The sequence below is a fragment of the Oncorhynchus kisutch genome, linkage group LG20 (genome assembly GCF_002021735.2).
Source record: "Oncorhynchus kisutch isolate 150728-3 linkage group LG20, Okis_V2, whole genome shotgun sequence".
Classification (NCBI taxonomy): domain Eukaryota; kingdom Metazoa; phylum Chordata; class Actinopteri; order Salmoniformes; family Salmonidae; genus Oncorhynchus; species Oncorhynchus kisutch.
Genome location: NC_034193.2, coordinates 29,129,949 through 29,145,348, shown reverse-complemented (window position 1 = coordinate 29,145,348; position 15,400 = coordinate 29,129,949). Strand labels below are relative to the sequence as shown.

Sequence of the window (15,400 nt, the reverse complement as noted above, 5' to 3'; positions counted from 1 at the left end):
GCTCATGTTGCGCAACATTTCAATAGGCTATGCAATTGTGAGAAAACAATCTTATTAAAAAGAGGATCCATCATCTTTCTATAGGCTAGGCCTACTATATTTATTTCAATTTTCCTAATATTAAGTACATTTCTTCGCTTTACAACAGGAGTATAGCCTACCTAGCTTGCATGAAACTGAACCATGGGGAAAGCATCCTCCATTCATAGATTGCCTTTATTATTTCCCGCTGCCCATGTTGAGACAGGTGCATTATAATGGTCCATACACCCAGTCACCACAAATATACAGGCGTCCTTCCTAATTCAGTTGGAAGGAAACCGCTCAGGTTTCCATGAGGCCAATGGTGACATTAAAACAGTTAGCGTTTAATGGTCAAGACAGGAGAAAACTGAGGCTGGATCAACAACATTTTAGATACTCCACAACACTAAACTAAATGAAAAGAACAGGAAGCTTGTACAGAATAAAAATATTCAAAAACATGCATTCTGTTTGCAACAAGACACTAACTTAAAACTGCAAAAAATGTAGCAAATAAATGTTGTTTGGGGCAAATCCAACATCACTGAGTACCACTCTCCATATTTTCAAACATGGTGGATGCTGTATCATGTTACCGGTATGCTTGTTATCGGCAAGGACTAGAATGTTTTTAAAACATATTTTTATGAAAATAAACAGGAGAGCTAAGCACAGGCAAAATGCAAGACCAAAACCTGGTTCAGTCTGCATTCCAGCAGACAGTGGGAGACAAACTCACCTTTCAGCAGGACAATTAACTAAAACACAAGGTCAAATATACAGTGCATTCAGAAAGTATTCAGACCTCTTGACGGTTTCCACCTATTATTACGTTCTAGAATGGATTAAATTATATTTTCCCTCATCTATACACAACACTTCATAATGACTGGTTTTTAGAAATGTTTGCAAATGTATTACAAATAAAAAAAACTGAAATATCACATTTACATAAGTATTCCGACCCTTTACTCAGTGCTTTGTTGAAGCACCTTTGGCAGCGATTACAGCCTTGAGTCTTCTTGGGTATGATGCTACAAGCTTGGCACACCTGTAATTGGGCAGTTTCTCTTATTGTTCTCTGCAGATCCTCTCAAGCTCTGTTAGGTTGGATGGGGAGCGTCGCTGCACAGCTATTTTCTGGTCTCTCCAGAGATGTTTGATCGGATTCAAATCCGGGCTCTGGCTGGGCCACTCAAGGACATTCAGAGACTTGTCCCGAAGCCAAGACAACGCAAGAATGGCTATGTGCTTAGGGTCGTTGTCCTGTTGGAAGGTGAGCTGTCGCCCTAGTCTGAGGTCCTGAGCGCTCTGGACCAGGTATTCATCAAGGATCTCTCTGTACTTTGCGCCATTCTTCTTTCCCTCGATCCTGACTCGTCTCCCAGTCTCTCCCGCTGAAAAATATCCCCACAGCATGATGCGGTCACCACCATGCTTCATCACAGGGATGGTGCCAGGTTTCCTCCAGATGTGATGCTTGGCATTCAGGCCAGAGTTCAATCTTGGTTTCAACAGAACAGATAATCTTGTTTTTCATGGTCAGAGTCCTTTAGATGCCTTTTGTCAAACTCCAAGCGGGCTGTCATGTGCCTTTTACTGAAGAGTGGCTTCCGCCGGGCCACTCTACCATAAAGGCCTGATTGGTGGAGTGTTGCAGAGATGGTTGTCCTTCTGGAAAGTTCTCCCATTTCCACAGAGGAATTCTGGAGTTCTGTCAGAGTGACCATTGGGTTCTTGGTCACCTCACTGACAAAGGCCCTTCTCCCCCGATTGGCCAGTTCGGTGGTTCCAAACTTCTTTCATTTAAGAATGATGGAGGCCACTGTGTTCTTGGGGACCTTCAAGGATGCAGACATTTTTGGAACCCTTCCGCAAAATCTGTGCCTCGACACAATCCTGTCTTGGAGCTCTACAGACAATTCCTTCGACCTCATGGCTTGGTTTTTGCTCTGACAGCTGTGGGACCTTATATAGACAGGTGTGTGCCTTTCTAAATCATGTCCATTCAATTGAATTTACCACAGGTGGACTGTCAAGGATGATCAATGGAAACAGGATGCATCTGAGCTCAATTTCGCATCTCATAGCAAAGGGTTTGAATACTTAAGTAAATAAGTTGTTCATTTTTGCAAAATTTGCAATAATTTCTAAAACCTGTTTTCGCTTTTTTATTATGGGGTACCGTGTGTAGATTGATTAAATAAAAACTTTTCATCATCAATTTTAGAATACGACTAACAAAATGTGGAAAAAGTCCAGGGGTCTGAATACTTCCATTTTGTTCAGTATTTTCATCTTCAGTGATGAGTTGAGGATTAAAGTTGTTGTTGCACTAATGCTCTAGCACTAATGCAGCTGCAAGCAAATGGCAGCTGTGCACTGCACTGTCCCTTCCCTGCCTCCTACACTCTAAATGGACTTTAACACCAGTCTTTCTCCCGCTGAGATACAGAGCATGCAGTTGTTAAGACTGACCGAATCTGGATATATAGGTCTGAATACATTCGTTGATTGTAGTCAATAAGGACAAAAGAAGAGCATTTAGATGAAAATGCTTTCAAAGCTTCAACCCATACGAGTCAGCATTCCCAAGGTGAGCAATACTCAGAAATGTTGCTGGAATACATATGACGTCCATAATAAATTATACAGATTCAACCTCAATATCCACACATCAATGTCAAAACAAGATAAAAATGATCCATCTCACTAACTTTTACCAAGACAGGTTAAGTGTTGTTTCTTGGTGCTAATCATCAAAGATATTCTACCTGCTCATTAGAACTATCAGTGGTTTTTGCCTGTAGGCCCCTCACCCTCAAATGTCTTGCTCTTCCTTCTCCCCCTCTTCACTCAAATGCCTGACAACACTAAGCACTCTTCATCCCCAAAGCTGACATACTCTAACTGTGTAACATGCATGCACTCCCACACAACAGTTTTCCCTCTTTCATTTCAAGTCATGCTGTGATAGACTAACAGACCAATTTTCATGCAATGTGTCTTTATTAAGAATGTGCCTTGGAAGGATACAAGTATCTCTAGTGCCAGGTTTTCTTATCCATGTGATTTTGGTTGTACTTCTATAAAATTGTCATACATCAATGAAAATCAACAACATGCCAATATCCACATAGATTATAGTAGCCAATGGTAATACAAAGACTAATAAAGACTAACAAAGACTAGCAGACTACCTCTCCTGTCCACATTATAAGAGCTTTAATGTTAACTCATAACTATGAAGACGCCACAATATATACGTTACCTTATCTGCAGAATAATATCAACTCTTGATTACAATTAATTTTAACATCTAAACACTAACAGAGGGGAAAAATGCCTAATATATTAAATCATACAGAAAATTTGCATTAGGGTAGGAATTGCAGTTGATGGACTTTGAGGTCAAGGCATAGTAGTATCTAAATTAAAGGTAGTCTCAGAGGCATGACAGATGCATTAAGTAAACAGCGTAGTGGGTCAATTTCTGCAACAACTAAGAGCGTTGAAGTGTGAGGCTCAACTTCTCTTCCGTGCACATGTGCATATACTGTGGGACCGTGTGAGTGCCTTGCATCTCGCTCATCAATATTTGCGAAGCTGCTCATGGCAATGCCATTTCATCTACCTTTAACTTAAAGTTCCAATTTTAAATAATTACCCATCAAAAGTGTTGGGCAACAGAAGTGGGAATGAAAGGTAGATACTAACCAGAAATTTTGCTTGGATTCTAGGGTAGATACATTGTAAAAAACGTTTATTTATTTTTATCCATCAATTTATTCACTTAATTGCGGCTTTGATGATTGAAAATTGAGTCAACATTTTAAATGCGGGGTAAAACAATTTTATTTTAGCCACCGCTAAGCAAAACACTATAGGAGTAACAGGGGCATAATTTGCATGTTCGAATTTTGTGGACAAATCACTTCAAGGAACTTCAAACACGTTACCATCCAGTTATGAGAGTAAAGTCATACTGTGTATCGATATAAAATCACTTCAGCTGTGACGGAAACATGACGTGTCGGTCCAATTTGATAAATACCGACAGAATATACCGGCAGAATTTTTTCGTTCGACGTGGTGGGATCTTTTTGTGTTGGTAAAATTAAATATGCGGTGTTAACACTAGGCGCAAATATTGATATAATAACCATCATATCAAAGTAAACTTGGAGTCACGTGATGATATGGTGTTTGGTCCTCCCACTACAACTCGGGGAAACCATGCAGTTTATTAGGCTATAGATTAAATAAATTATGATGAATTTCACAGGGTGGTGAACGTTCACGGTGATGAGACTCGGTGATGACACTCCTTCCCAATAAATAGGGTCTTATTCAGACGACATGATGATCGATGCTTGACTGCCGTTAAAAAATCAAATATTCTTGCTCTTATCCGTAATAATCTCATGTAGACTTGTCTATTTGTACTGTATCTGAGATCTGTTGGCTAGAGCGCACGTACCAGAACCAGAGTAGGCACATTAGCTATTAAAAGCAACATTTGTGACAAAACTTTTGGTCGAGTTAAAAAAATGCAATGGAAACACATTGAATTAAGATTTAAACATCAAATTGCGTGCACTACATCGTCACGCACTGGTTTGTATCCGCACCAATTCAGTTTGGTGGAAACACACCACTGGTGGAAAAATATTCACATTTTCTGTATGCAGATTATGAAAAATCTGTCACCAAATGGATGGAAACCTGGCTACTGACTTCATTTGAGTTGATTTGGCCACACCATTTTTACCACCAACAATGCCCCCTTTTGTTTCCATTGTTTTCTAGTTAGCTGTGGCGATTTAAACAAATCTGAACCCTGCACATAAATGCCTGGATCAATCGACAACACAATTAAGTGAATAAACCAATGAAAATGTCAAGTGAACTGAACCTTCCCTTTAAAGTCCACCACTAGTTACTCAGCATGGGGATCAGATACCCACTTGATTAAATCGGAAAGATTACAGATTATATTCTCTGGGTCCCCATACACTCGATACCCAGGGCTCTTACCGTATTTCCAGGATCACCAAAGTGAAGACTGGCAATTCAATTTATTGTGACCAGCCACAACAGTGCAGTGACTATGTAATTTGGTATATGCATATGGACACACACACCACGGCCATCTATCATGGATAGCTCTGTACTTCAAAAGCATCAGATGATGAAACTTGTGGTTTAAAATCTAAAACATTATCAAAAAGGTACAAGAAGTAAAGTTTCACCGATTCACGGTGGCAGAACTTTTAACAATTCACATCGACGCTGTAAATAACCTGCTATGATTTGTTTTGAGGTTTTTCCACTTCTCTGGTCAGCAATGCTCTCATTCATTAACAGTCTAAAGGCCCATCCTCAGTGTGGAAAATGGATATAAAGTCACTGAATTACATGTCATTTTGTGTTCCTCCTGCCACCCATTTTGTATCCATTTCACATTATTTCCAGGTCCTAAGCCAAACACATGGAGATATATATTGCGGTCACCAAAAGCTTTAAAGCACAATGACAACTTTATTTTTTTGGCACAATTGTGTCCTTTACTCTGACTTTGCTTCGTGCCCAAGAAATGTTGATCCCTTCCATCTTCTCAGCAGTTGTATGTTGGTGAGCGTCGTTCCCGCCTGCCCTCACACTTAAATTACAAAATGGCTAACAGTAGCCTGAAAGACAAGAAGGATATGCACTGACTGAAACTAGAATCTAAGCCTATTCAGAAATGAAAGGGGAATTCTTCCTCTGAAATTAATTTCTTCTTTGAGTTTCTATTGCACGGCAAATCCCTCAAGCACCTTCATGTACCGATGGGATTTTATGCCAAGCTGAATTTCTGATGTGTCCTTTCGTCAGGGCAAGGAAGGATGGACTAAGCAGACATTTTGTTGTCCTCCAATGATTGTAGGTAATCAAGCTCTGAAACAATCCTCCCAGTTTCTCTCACATGGATCACACCTCCTTTAAACAATCTCTTCTGTTGTTGTTGTCAACCTTTCTCACCACATCTCGTTTTTGGTCGGTCTCTCTGATCATGGCCAGTGGTTGAGGTAATGGCGCCTTGTCAAGGACAGTGTTCAGTGTTGGGCAGAATACAAAGTAAGGGATTATTCCGATCGTCTGTTTCTCCACTGCAAGATCCATCATTGGAGAAGCCCAGAGCAGTTCGGAGCGGAAGCATCTTGCATATAGTTTTTTCATTCACAAAGGATTACGTAATATCAATTATAGAAAGGTATGTAATATCAGGTGTATAATATTCATAGCATGTCCAGTTAATGACTACACTGTAAGAGACGGTAAAAAAGGAACAGTCAGCTAGATGGGTCCTGTTTCCGGATATCCAACTGTTAGATCCTGTTTCACGGCAAGACGATACTCAGGATTTCACATTTACTAAAACAAAAAGAAAATAAAAAAAGAAGGAACACATCAGCAGTTAGTAAAGCAATGTTTCATTCTGCCAGCTCAATATGGAAGTAGAAGCAAACAGAGCTACAGAGAACAGTTACATAACGTATCAAAAAAGGGCCGGTCCAGTTGTGTGTACAATATGATAGTTTTAGCTCCAGTCGCTGCTCGGTGAGTTAATTAGGACATCTCTTTGGCTTAAGACCCGATGGGAGGACATTTTTTCACATTCGAAAACAGCCAAAGTGCTGTTGTTAAGCATTTGATTGAACTTAAGTGAACTAAACAATCCCACATGGGTAATTTATTTTGAGTGATTGACCCAGCTTATGGCTGTGTGAGTATTTTTGGAGTGAGCCAGTGGACACACACAAAAGTCCTGGGCCCAGTTTCCCAAACGCATCTTAAGGCTAAGTATATTGTTAAAACCTTTGCAGGAGCAAAATCTCTGAGCTGTTTCCCAAAACCATCATTAAAGTTGCACTTACATTTTAGATAATTAGCAGACGCTCTTATCCACAGCGATTTACATGAGCAATTAGGATCAAGGGCCTTGCTCAAAGGCACATACAGATTTTTCACCTAGTCGGCTTGGGATTCCAAGCAGCGACCTTTCGGTTACTGGACCAACACTCTTAAGCGCTAGGCGCATCACTTGAAAACGCTTGTTATTTACCCGACTGCCTCAGACTGCTAAGTGAGTCGTTAGATGCTCTTTTGCATCACTTTATACACAGAAGTTCTCCACTAAACATAGAACCAAGCTTTTTATCTGGTCACTCAGTGACCACTGATAACTTCGGAACGAAGTTGACTACAAATACAAGGTTGCCAATGTCTTTGTAATTGTTACGAGCAAAGGATAAAGATATGCTTCAAATGAAAACAGATGACTGCATTAAAAAATAAATACAGTATAGGCTACATAGGCCTATAAATGACATTTTTTGTTTAAATCAATTTCATGTTCAGTCACCTGAGTTCTATTTAGCTAAATGTAGGCTACACTGTCATTTTTGCTTCAAGATATTTCATGACCTTTAACATGTACGCAATGATGTGCCAAATCTGTGATTTTGTGCATTATAGGGTCAGCTAAGCATTAGAATAAGCCACCTCAATATTTGCAACCTTATAGGTGATAACATCTCTCTAGGAGCTGATCCATCATAAATATGGTGAAATAATTCTAAATGTTAAGGGTAAAATTCAAATGGAAAAAGCTGATGGGAGAGCAGCGCTGACTTTTTTTTTATAGATAAGTAAAAACAACGACACACTTAGCGTGGAGTTTTGGGAAGCATGTTACATCTTCGGAAGTTGTCGGAAACGATGTGTCGTTAACACTCGTAAGCCTAAGTTCCATTGCTATAGGGAAACTGGGCCCTGTTTGATTCCTCTAAAACGCAGCCTTCCTTGCTCCCTGTAGTTCAGGGCTGTCAAACTCATTCCATGGAGGGCAGTGTCTGCTCATTTTTGTTATTACTTTTTCATTTGTCTCCAATGAAGACCTAGACAACCACATGAGGGGAGTTCCTAACTAATTAGTACAACGGAGGGGTGAAAATCCACAAACACTTGGCCCTTTATGGAATGAGTTTGAGACCTGTGCTGTAAATGACCAATGATCTTTAAGTGATTGGATGATTAGATAAGTGAAATGTGATCACCCTAATGTTTTTGGGAAGGATATAAAACCCTCAGAGTCCCATAGGCCCCTGAGCTTAAGTCCATGCATTAGCTCTGGGAGCTAACAAGTCTCAGGCATGGTTACTCATCACACAAGTGTAATTAACAGAACCCTTTTTGGTACACTTTCACAGACATCAGGGAAGGAAGGAGGATTGCATTTCAAGTCCTCGAAGAGTGCCGGCCATGGGATTTGTTGGAAAGGCTTTGGGACTTCTGGTAGGATTCAGAAATTAAGAGAGTAGGGCCCGTATTCATAGTCTTGAGTAGGAGTGTTGATCTAGGATCAGTTTTGTTTTAAAGATCAAAGACAAAACTGATTCTCGATCAGCACTCCTACTCTAACTCTTTATAAATACAAGCAAACAGAGGTTGGCCAACTGTGATACTCACTCGCCAGGTTTACAATGCAGGCAATGATGATGACTGTCCCTCCTATCAGTGAAACTGTAGAGAGCATCCTGGCGAGACGACCCAGTCGTCGAGCTCCATCCAGGTTGCCCTGCTCCAGACTGTTCTTGGACTAGGAAAAGAGGAAGGAAGCAGTTTGTTAGGTATGGACTGCTTAAAAGGCCCAGTGCAGTCAAAAATATGATTTTACTGTGTTTTATAAACACTACATGCCCAAAAGTATGTAGACACCTGCTCGTTGAACATCTCCTTCCATTATCATGGGCATTAATATGGAGTTGAACTGACGTGTTGGAAAGGTGGCATCCTATGACGTTGCCACGTTGAAAGTCACTGAGCTCTTCACTAAGGCCATTCTACTGCCAATGTTTGTGTGCATGGCTGTGTGCTCAACTTTATACACCCATCAGCAACAGGTGTGGCTGAAATAGACAAATCCACTAATTTGAAGGGGTGTCCACATACTGTTGAATATACAGTGCATTCGGGGAGTATTCAGACCACTCAACTTTTTCCACATTTTTGTTACGTTACAGCCTTATTCTAAAATTATTAATTTGTTTTTTTCCTTCACTTAATCAACACAAAATACCCCATAATGACAAAGCAAAAACTGGTACTTTTTTTAATATATCACATTTACATAAGTATTTCAGACCCTTTACTCAGTACCTTGAAGTACCTTTGGCAGTGATAACAGCCTTGATTCTTCTTGGGTATGACGCTACAAGCTTGGCACACCTGTATTTGGGGAGTTTCTCCCATTCTGCTCTGCAGATCCTCTCAAGCTTCGTCGTTTTTTTTCAGGTCTCTCCAGAGATGTTCAATCTGGTTCAAGTCCGGGCTCTGGCTGGGCCATTCAAGGACATTCAGAGACCTGTCCAGAAGCCATTCCTTCGTTGGCTTGGCTGTGGGCTTACGGTCATTGTCCTGTTGGAAGGTGAACCTTAGGACGGCAGACTGGGACAGAGAGCTCTGGAGGAGGTTTTCATCAAGGATCTCTCTGTACTTTGCTCCGTTCATCTTTCCCTCAATCCTGACTAGTTTCCAAGTCCATGCCTCTGAAAAACATTCACACCGCATGCGTCGCCGTAGGGTGCCAGGTTTCCTCCAGATGTGACGCTTGGCATTCAGGCCAAAGAGTTCAATCTTGGTGTCATCGGACCAGAGAACCTCGTTTCTCATAGAGTCATTTAGGTGCATTTTGGCTGCAAGTGGGCTGTCATGTGCCTGTTTTTTACTGAGGAGTGGCTTCCGTCTGGCCACTCTACCATAAAGGCACAATTGGTGGAGTGCTGCAGAGATGGTTGTCCTTCTGGAAGGTTCTCACATCTCCACAGAGGAACTCTGGAGCTCTGTCAGAGTGAGCATCGGGTTCTTGGTCACCTCCCTTAACATGGCCCTTCTCCACCGATTGCTCAGTTTGTCCTTGTGGCCAGCTCTAGGAAGAGTCTCGGTGGTTCAAAACATCTTCCATTTAAGAATGGAGGCCACTGTGTTCTTGGGGACCTTCAGTGCAGCAGACATTTTTTGGTACCCTTAACCAGATCTGTGCCTTAACACAATCCTGTCTCGGAGCACTACAGACAGTTACTTCAACCTCACGGCTTGGTTTTGCGATGACATGCACTGTCAACTGTGGGACCTTATGTAGACAGGTGTGTGCCTTTCCAAAATATGTCAAATCAATTGAATTTACCACAGATAGACTGCAATCATGTTGCAGAAACATCAAGTATGATCAATGGAAACAGGATGCACCCGAGGTCAACTTCAAGTCTCATAGCAAAGAGTCTGAATACTAATGTAAATAAGGTATGTTCTTTTATTTTTAAAATGTTCGCAAAAAATGATAAACCTGTTTTCGCATGATGAGGATTTGTTATCCATTTTAGAATAAGGCTGTAATGTGACAATGTGGGGAAGGGGTCTGAATACTTTCCGAAGGCACTGTATAGTGTATATTTACACACTTTGAGGTTGGAATAATACTGTGAAATTGTGACAATTATGATAATGCCCTTTTAGTTTAAGAGCCGTTTGAAAAGACCACCTGAAATTTCATCCTGTTTTGGTGGGATGGAGTTTTGGCTTTCCAAGGTGACCATGCTGTTAATTAGTTAATAGACCAATAAGAACAATTATTTCAAACCTCTGCCAATAACAAGCTATTTTTCAGCTTTCACCTGCCCACTCCCAGATAGTTCTAGTAAACAACTTACCTTTTGCTAAGAAGCTATTTTTTGTTTATTTTGACCAGAAAGGTACTTAATTGTTACCCAAAAATTGTTTAATAGAGATAAAAACAGACTAACACTAACAGCACAAGGTATTCTGAAGCCAGACACAAAGCTGGTAGCTTGGTCCCAGATCTGTTTGTGCGCTCTTGCCAACTCCTATGGTTATGAACTGGCATGACAATGACCATAGAGGTTGGCTATACACCACAAACAGATCTGGGACCAGGCTACAAAACTGGTGCTAACCGTCAATAACACCACAGCAGTCTAAGATGAATAGAAGTAGTTTCTGATACAAAGATACAGAACTTTCTGATGAATATGAAACCACAAGCATAAAGGCAAAGGTCTTCAAAGCTGTACTAAAAATAGTATTTAGCAAACAGTGCAGATCATTTCACACTAAAATGTGACAGAAAGAGGAACACAGTTGTCTAGCAGTAGTCCTGCAGTTCAATCCCCGGTCTTGCCACTCCCTTACTGTGCTATATTCTTCTCTCCATCTACATTTCTAACCTGTCAAAAGAAAGAGGCTTACCATAACAGAGTAGACAAACCCCACAATGTTGATTGGCCAGACAGGGCAGAAGCAAGCCAGCACAGCCAGTATTAGGTAGTCTTTAGGCTTGGCTCTGTCAATGGGTGGGTTGGTGGCGATGCTGGAGTGGCGTGAGATGGAGGGCCGGGGGGAGAAGGCGGTGTAGCCGATGGAACCGGCACGACTCCCCTTCCGGGTCTTGCTGTTGTGGGGGTGGTGGGAGTAAGAAATGGACTGCTGCCTTCTGGGAGGTGAGGAGATGACTGAGGAGGCGGTGTCAGCAGGGGCTGGGTGAATACCATTACCTAGAGAGGGGGGGGATGTGGATGAAAAGCATCAGTAAATGATTGAACTAGTGTCCCCTGAGCACTAGTAGACCAGAATCGTATATTAAATGGATTTGACATGCCCCGAACTAACCGTCCAAGCAAGCGTATGCTGTACAACTGTCCTGGATTCCGCGGGCATACACTTAACTTAAATGAGTCCGAGCTTAAAAAGCTTGGGCTGTGTGGTCTAGTGGTTAGTGCCGCAAACCCTAGCACAAAATACCAGTCTGCATGGGGTCAAATCTTCTCTCCACTATCCTATGCACTAATAAAATACGTAAGGATCGGCACTGCATAAAAATGTTTTATCATGTCTTACTGTTCTCCATTTTCTCATTGATCACAATGACCAGTTCCCCTGCCGTGGCTTGGCTCAGGCAGGGCCCAAAGCTGGTGGTGGTGCTATGGATCTCTTGTTCCTCCATCTCTGGTGGGGATGTGACAGTCACAGCGATGATGGGAGCTGGGCTTAACAATGATGCATCTTGGTCCAATAGGGATGGCTGTTCCTCGCCTGGCCAAATGGCGGGGGCTGGGTTCATGTTTGTGTTCAGAGCCATGTTGATAACAAAAGGAGTGTGCTTGTGGGCTTCTGCTTACCTTCGATACACCTGGGGGATAGACAAAGGGGTTGAACAATGACAAAACAAAACCTGCTTACCAACTATTATTACACTCTGTTCAGAGCAATTTGCTATTTTACTTATTGAATCTGTACTCACTGGCATATGAGCGCACATTATAATATTAACCTCCTTTAGTATTCCGGGGGACTTAAGGTCTGATGAGAAATTCTGACCAGTTTTTTTTCTCCAATGCTCTGTTTATGTAATAGTAAATATAACAGGAAAGGCTAAGAAGCCAAACAGCTATTTTAAACACTGATCTGGACCTTTGCCGCTCAGGGGAGAATTAATACAAAAAAATAAACAAATGTAAAAATGTATAATAAAATGTTGTCATCAATTAATTATTCAATACAAAGATATAAAAAAAAGGCAGCTGGGCCACGTTTTTATAAAATAATGCTAATAATAGTATTGGCAAAAGGTCTATGTGCAGGTGTACACAGAACTGCTAGTATTTCTTGACGTGTTCATAACCACTTTGAGCACAATGGGGCATATGATTACAGGCTATTTAGCACAGAACAATGGGACAAAAAAAAGGTAACATGGACAAAGCCACATGGAAGAGTGAAGACATATGGAAGGAGAGTGAAAGGGGAGGGGGATTATACAGCTACAATTATGGGCTAGAGCATTGGATATAAATAACCTATTTGAAGGAATTGGCAAATTATAAAAAGCAAACGTTTAACAAAAGGGCAATGACTGTGGCAACAAACAAAAAACGCTGCACATGCAGCAACGTAGTCTTGCATTGAAAACATAAAAAAAACGGGATACGACATAAGTACCCAGATTCTCAATTCAAAGCCGTTATCACGGCCTATTGGCATTCTACACAAACCATTTTATTGAGGATAATGGCATAAGCAAATTGACCACGGTAAAAAATAACAAACTCACCTTTTATCCAACGGATTCTTCAAAATACCCGAAATGACCCGTGATTTTGCATGATAGTATTTTCATAAGCGAACCCAATTGCATTCCGCGATGTAATATTCGTTACAGCCTATGTTCCCCAAATACGCGCATCTCTTTTGTAATTTTCTGGAAGACGTGTACAGTACTGAATTACGTGATGTAGAGCCCTTTCGAAATGCTGCGCTTCGGGGGTGGGGAGGGTGCAGAGAATGTGGATCAGATAAGAGGGGGAAAGCGTGAAATGAATAAACCCAGCCTACGTGCAGTGGGAGGGATGGATTGATAGCGCAGCACCCAACAGAAACGCATCCTTTCTGTCGAGTGCCTAATTTCCCAATGCCACATTTACGCGATAAAATGATTGCCAACAGTTTACTTATTAAACGCATTCCCACATTAAGGTATGTGTAATAATTAGGGTTATCAAAATAGAGATACCCTTCCACGTGTTCTGCTATTGTCATATTTCACCAATGGTAATATTATTTTGAACAGTTCTGTTGGCTATACATTTGTACAAACAAGCCACATCCTTGAACAACAACACATACCATTAATACGGTGTGTAAGTAAGGACTGAAACATCGATAAAAGTAGACATTTATTGAACGGCAATATTGCGCCATCGGCTGGAATAGCGCAAATACTACAAAAACATCTCAAAATAAAACAAGGACAGATATCACATTTTCGTGAAATATAATAAAAAGTCATACTAGTACACGCTTGCAGACCACCTCTTATAAGAGGTGTATATACACACACATATGACGTCATACATTTCTAAATGCAGAGTCCGAGAGTGGTAAATAATCAGAGAACATTCTTCAAAAACATAGAAACATTAAAATAAAAAAGGCTAAATATTGGAAGGACAGGAAGAGTAGACAAAGACCAGATAGCAGAATCACGTCCCCATCATGCTGAGAATGTTGGCCTGTGAATGAAAAGAGAAAACAGTCACGCACCATAAAAGTCTTGTTTAAAGCTTTATTCTTTAAAATGGACCAAGAGGACACCCGGAAGCCTAATGGCCAAACGATAGTTAGCGCCTGGGTTGAATTCATTACTGTCGCAAAACGCTTAGCTGTAGAAAACGTTAACAAGCATTCTTTCGGTTTTATTCCAAGTGAATACAACCATAGAAATATCTTACACCTGGGCCATTCACGTCTGCTACAACAGTGTTTTATGGTGTTCCACAAATACTCCAGAGAACATTGTGGTTTCAATGCATCCGGTTATCAATACAATTCGTGGCTTAAAAATCCATCAAAAGGATATCCCGGCTAACAAACGCTCCCACAACTTTAGAGAACGTTCCCTTGAGTCTCAATAGGTCATTACCTAATGTTTTCAAAGGAACGTTCCAGTGCTGTGCAAAGACCATTCCCTAAATATCAAAACAGAACCTACCCAGAATGTGGTTACCAAGTTCTCAGAATATTCAGCATTAATGGTCTAGACATGTTTCAAGAATATTCCATTGTACAGTTTGAGGGTTAGGAGAATATTTCATCAACATCACACCAAACAAACAGAACATGTTCTCAGAATACACGATATTAGTGCTCTGGACACGTTTCATTGGAAAATAATTTTAGTTCCCAGTTTGTTCCGGGGACCTACCTAAAGACCTTTATAGGCCATCACCGAATGGTCCCAAAGAAATGTTATCCCCCTCCAAAAAGGACTTGTTTCTTTACACACCACACCTTGTTACTGCTGCCAAGCCCATTAGGGCCCTGATTGGTGAACCACAGATCCATTTACAGCTCTTTGTCTGTTGGCAAGGTTAGGGACACCCAAACAGTGCTTTTCACATAATGTTTTCAACTTACACACTTGACATACATGATTCCATTATGCACGTTAATTTAAACAGTAATTATTATTCAACATGTCCTCACCTGGGATTTGAACTCATTCCGAACAACATTCCGATCTTCCTGCTATGCCACTATGTCTGTGTCTAGTTGTTTAATGTTGGTGGTGCATATTCCTCAGTTTTAATGTTACTCCTTAATCACCATGATAAATAAAATCGTTTTTATTGAGTGTACTTTCAACAGAGATGAGATTTACTTTGAATTGCAGTGTACCAATACAGGTGAAATCAGTTACTGACACAGACACGATGGCGTAGCAGAAAAATACTGATTTAAGAAATAACTAACGTTACGT

The 15,400-nt window shown here is 40.9% G+C and overlaps 2 protein-coding genes across 2 annotated transcripts in view; both read right to left on the bottom strand.

The window, feature by feature from the left end:
- Positions 1-3,011: 3,011 nt before the first annotated feature.
- Positions 3,012-13,565, bottom strand: prrt2 (proline-rich transmembrane protein 2). Its single transcript, XM_020454496.2, has 5 exons — positions 13,196-13,565; positions 11,983-12,274; positions 11,335-11,639; positions 8,539-8,668; positions 3,012-6,441 (listed from the first exon to the last, which is right to left on the bottom strand). The coding sequence occupies exons 2-5, from the start codon at positions 12,221-12,223 to the stop codon at positions 6,425-6,427; spliced, it is 693 nt and encodes a 230-aa protein (XP_020310085.1). The 5' UTR covers positions 12,224-12,274; positions 13,196-13,565; the 3' UTR covers positions 3,012-6,424.
- A 239-nt stretch (positions 13,566-13,804) lies between these two features.
- Positions 13,805-15,400, bottom strand: part of kif22 (kinesin family member 22) — a 40,641-nt gene continuing 39,045 nt past the window's right edge. The window contains exon 13 of the mRNA XM_020454373.2: positions 13,805-14,153. Coding sequence (XP_020309962.1) covers positions 14,124-14,153 — 30 coding nt within the window. The 3' untranslated portion in view covers positions 13,805-14,123. The remainder of the gene's footprint in view (positions 14,154-15,400) is intronic.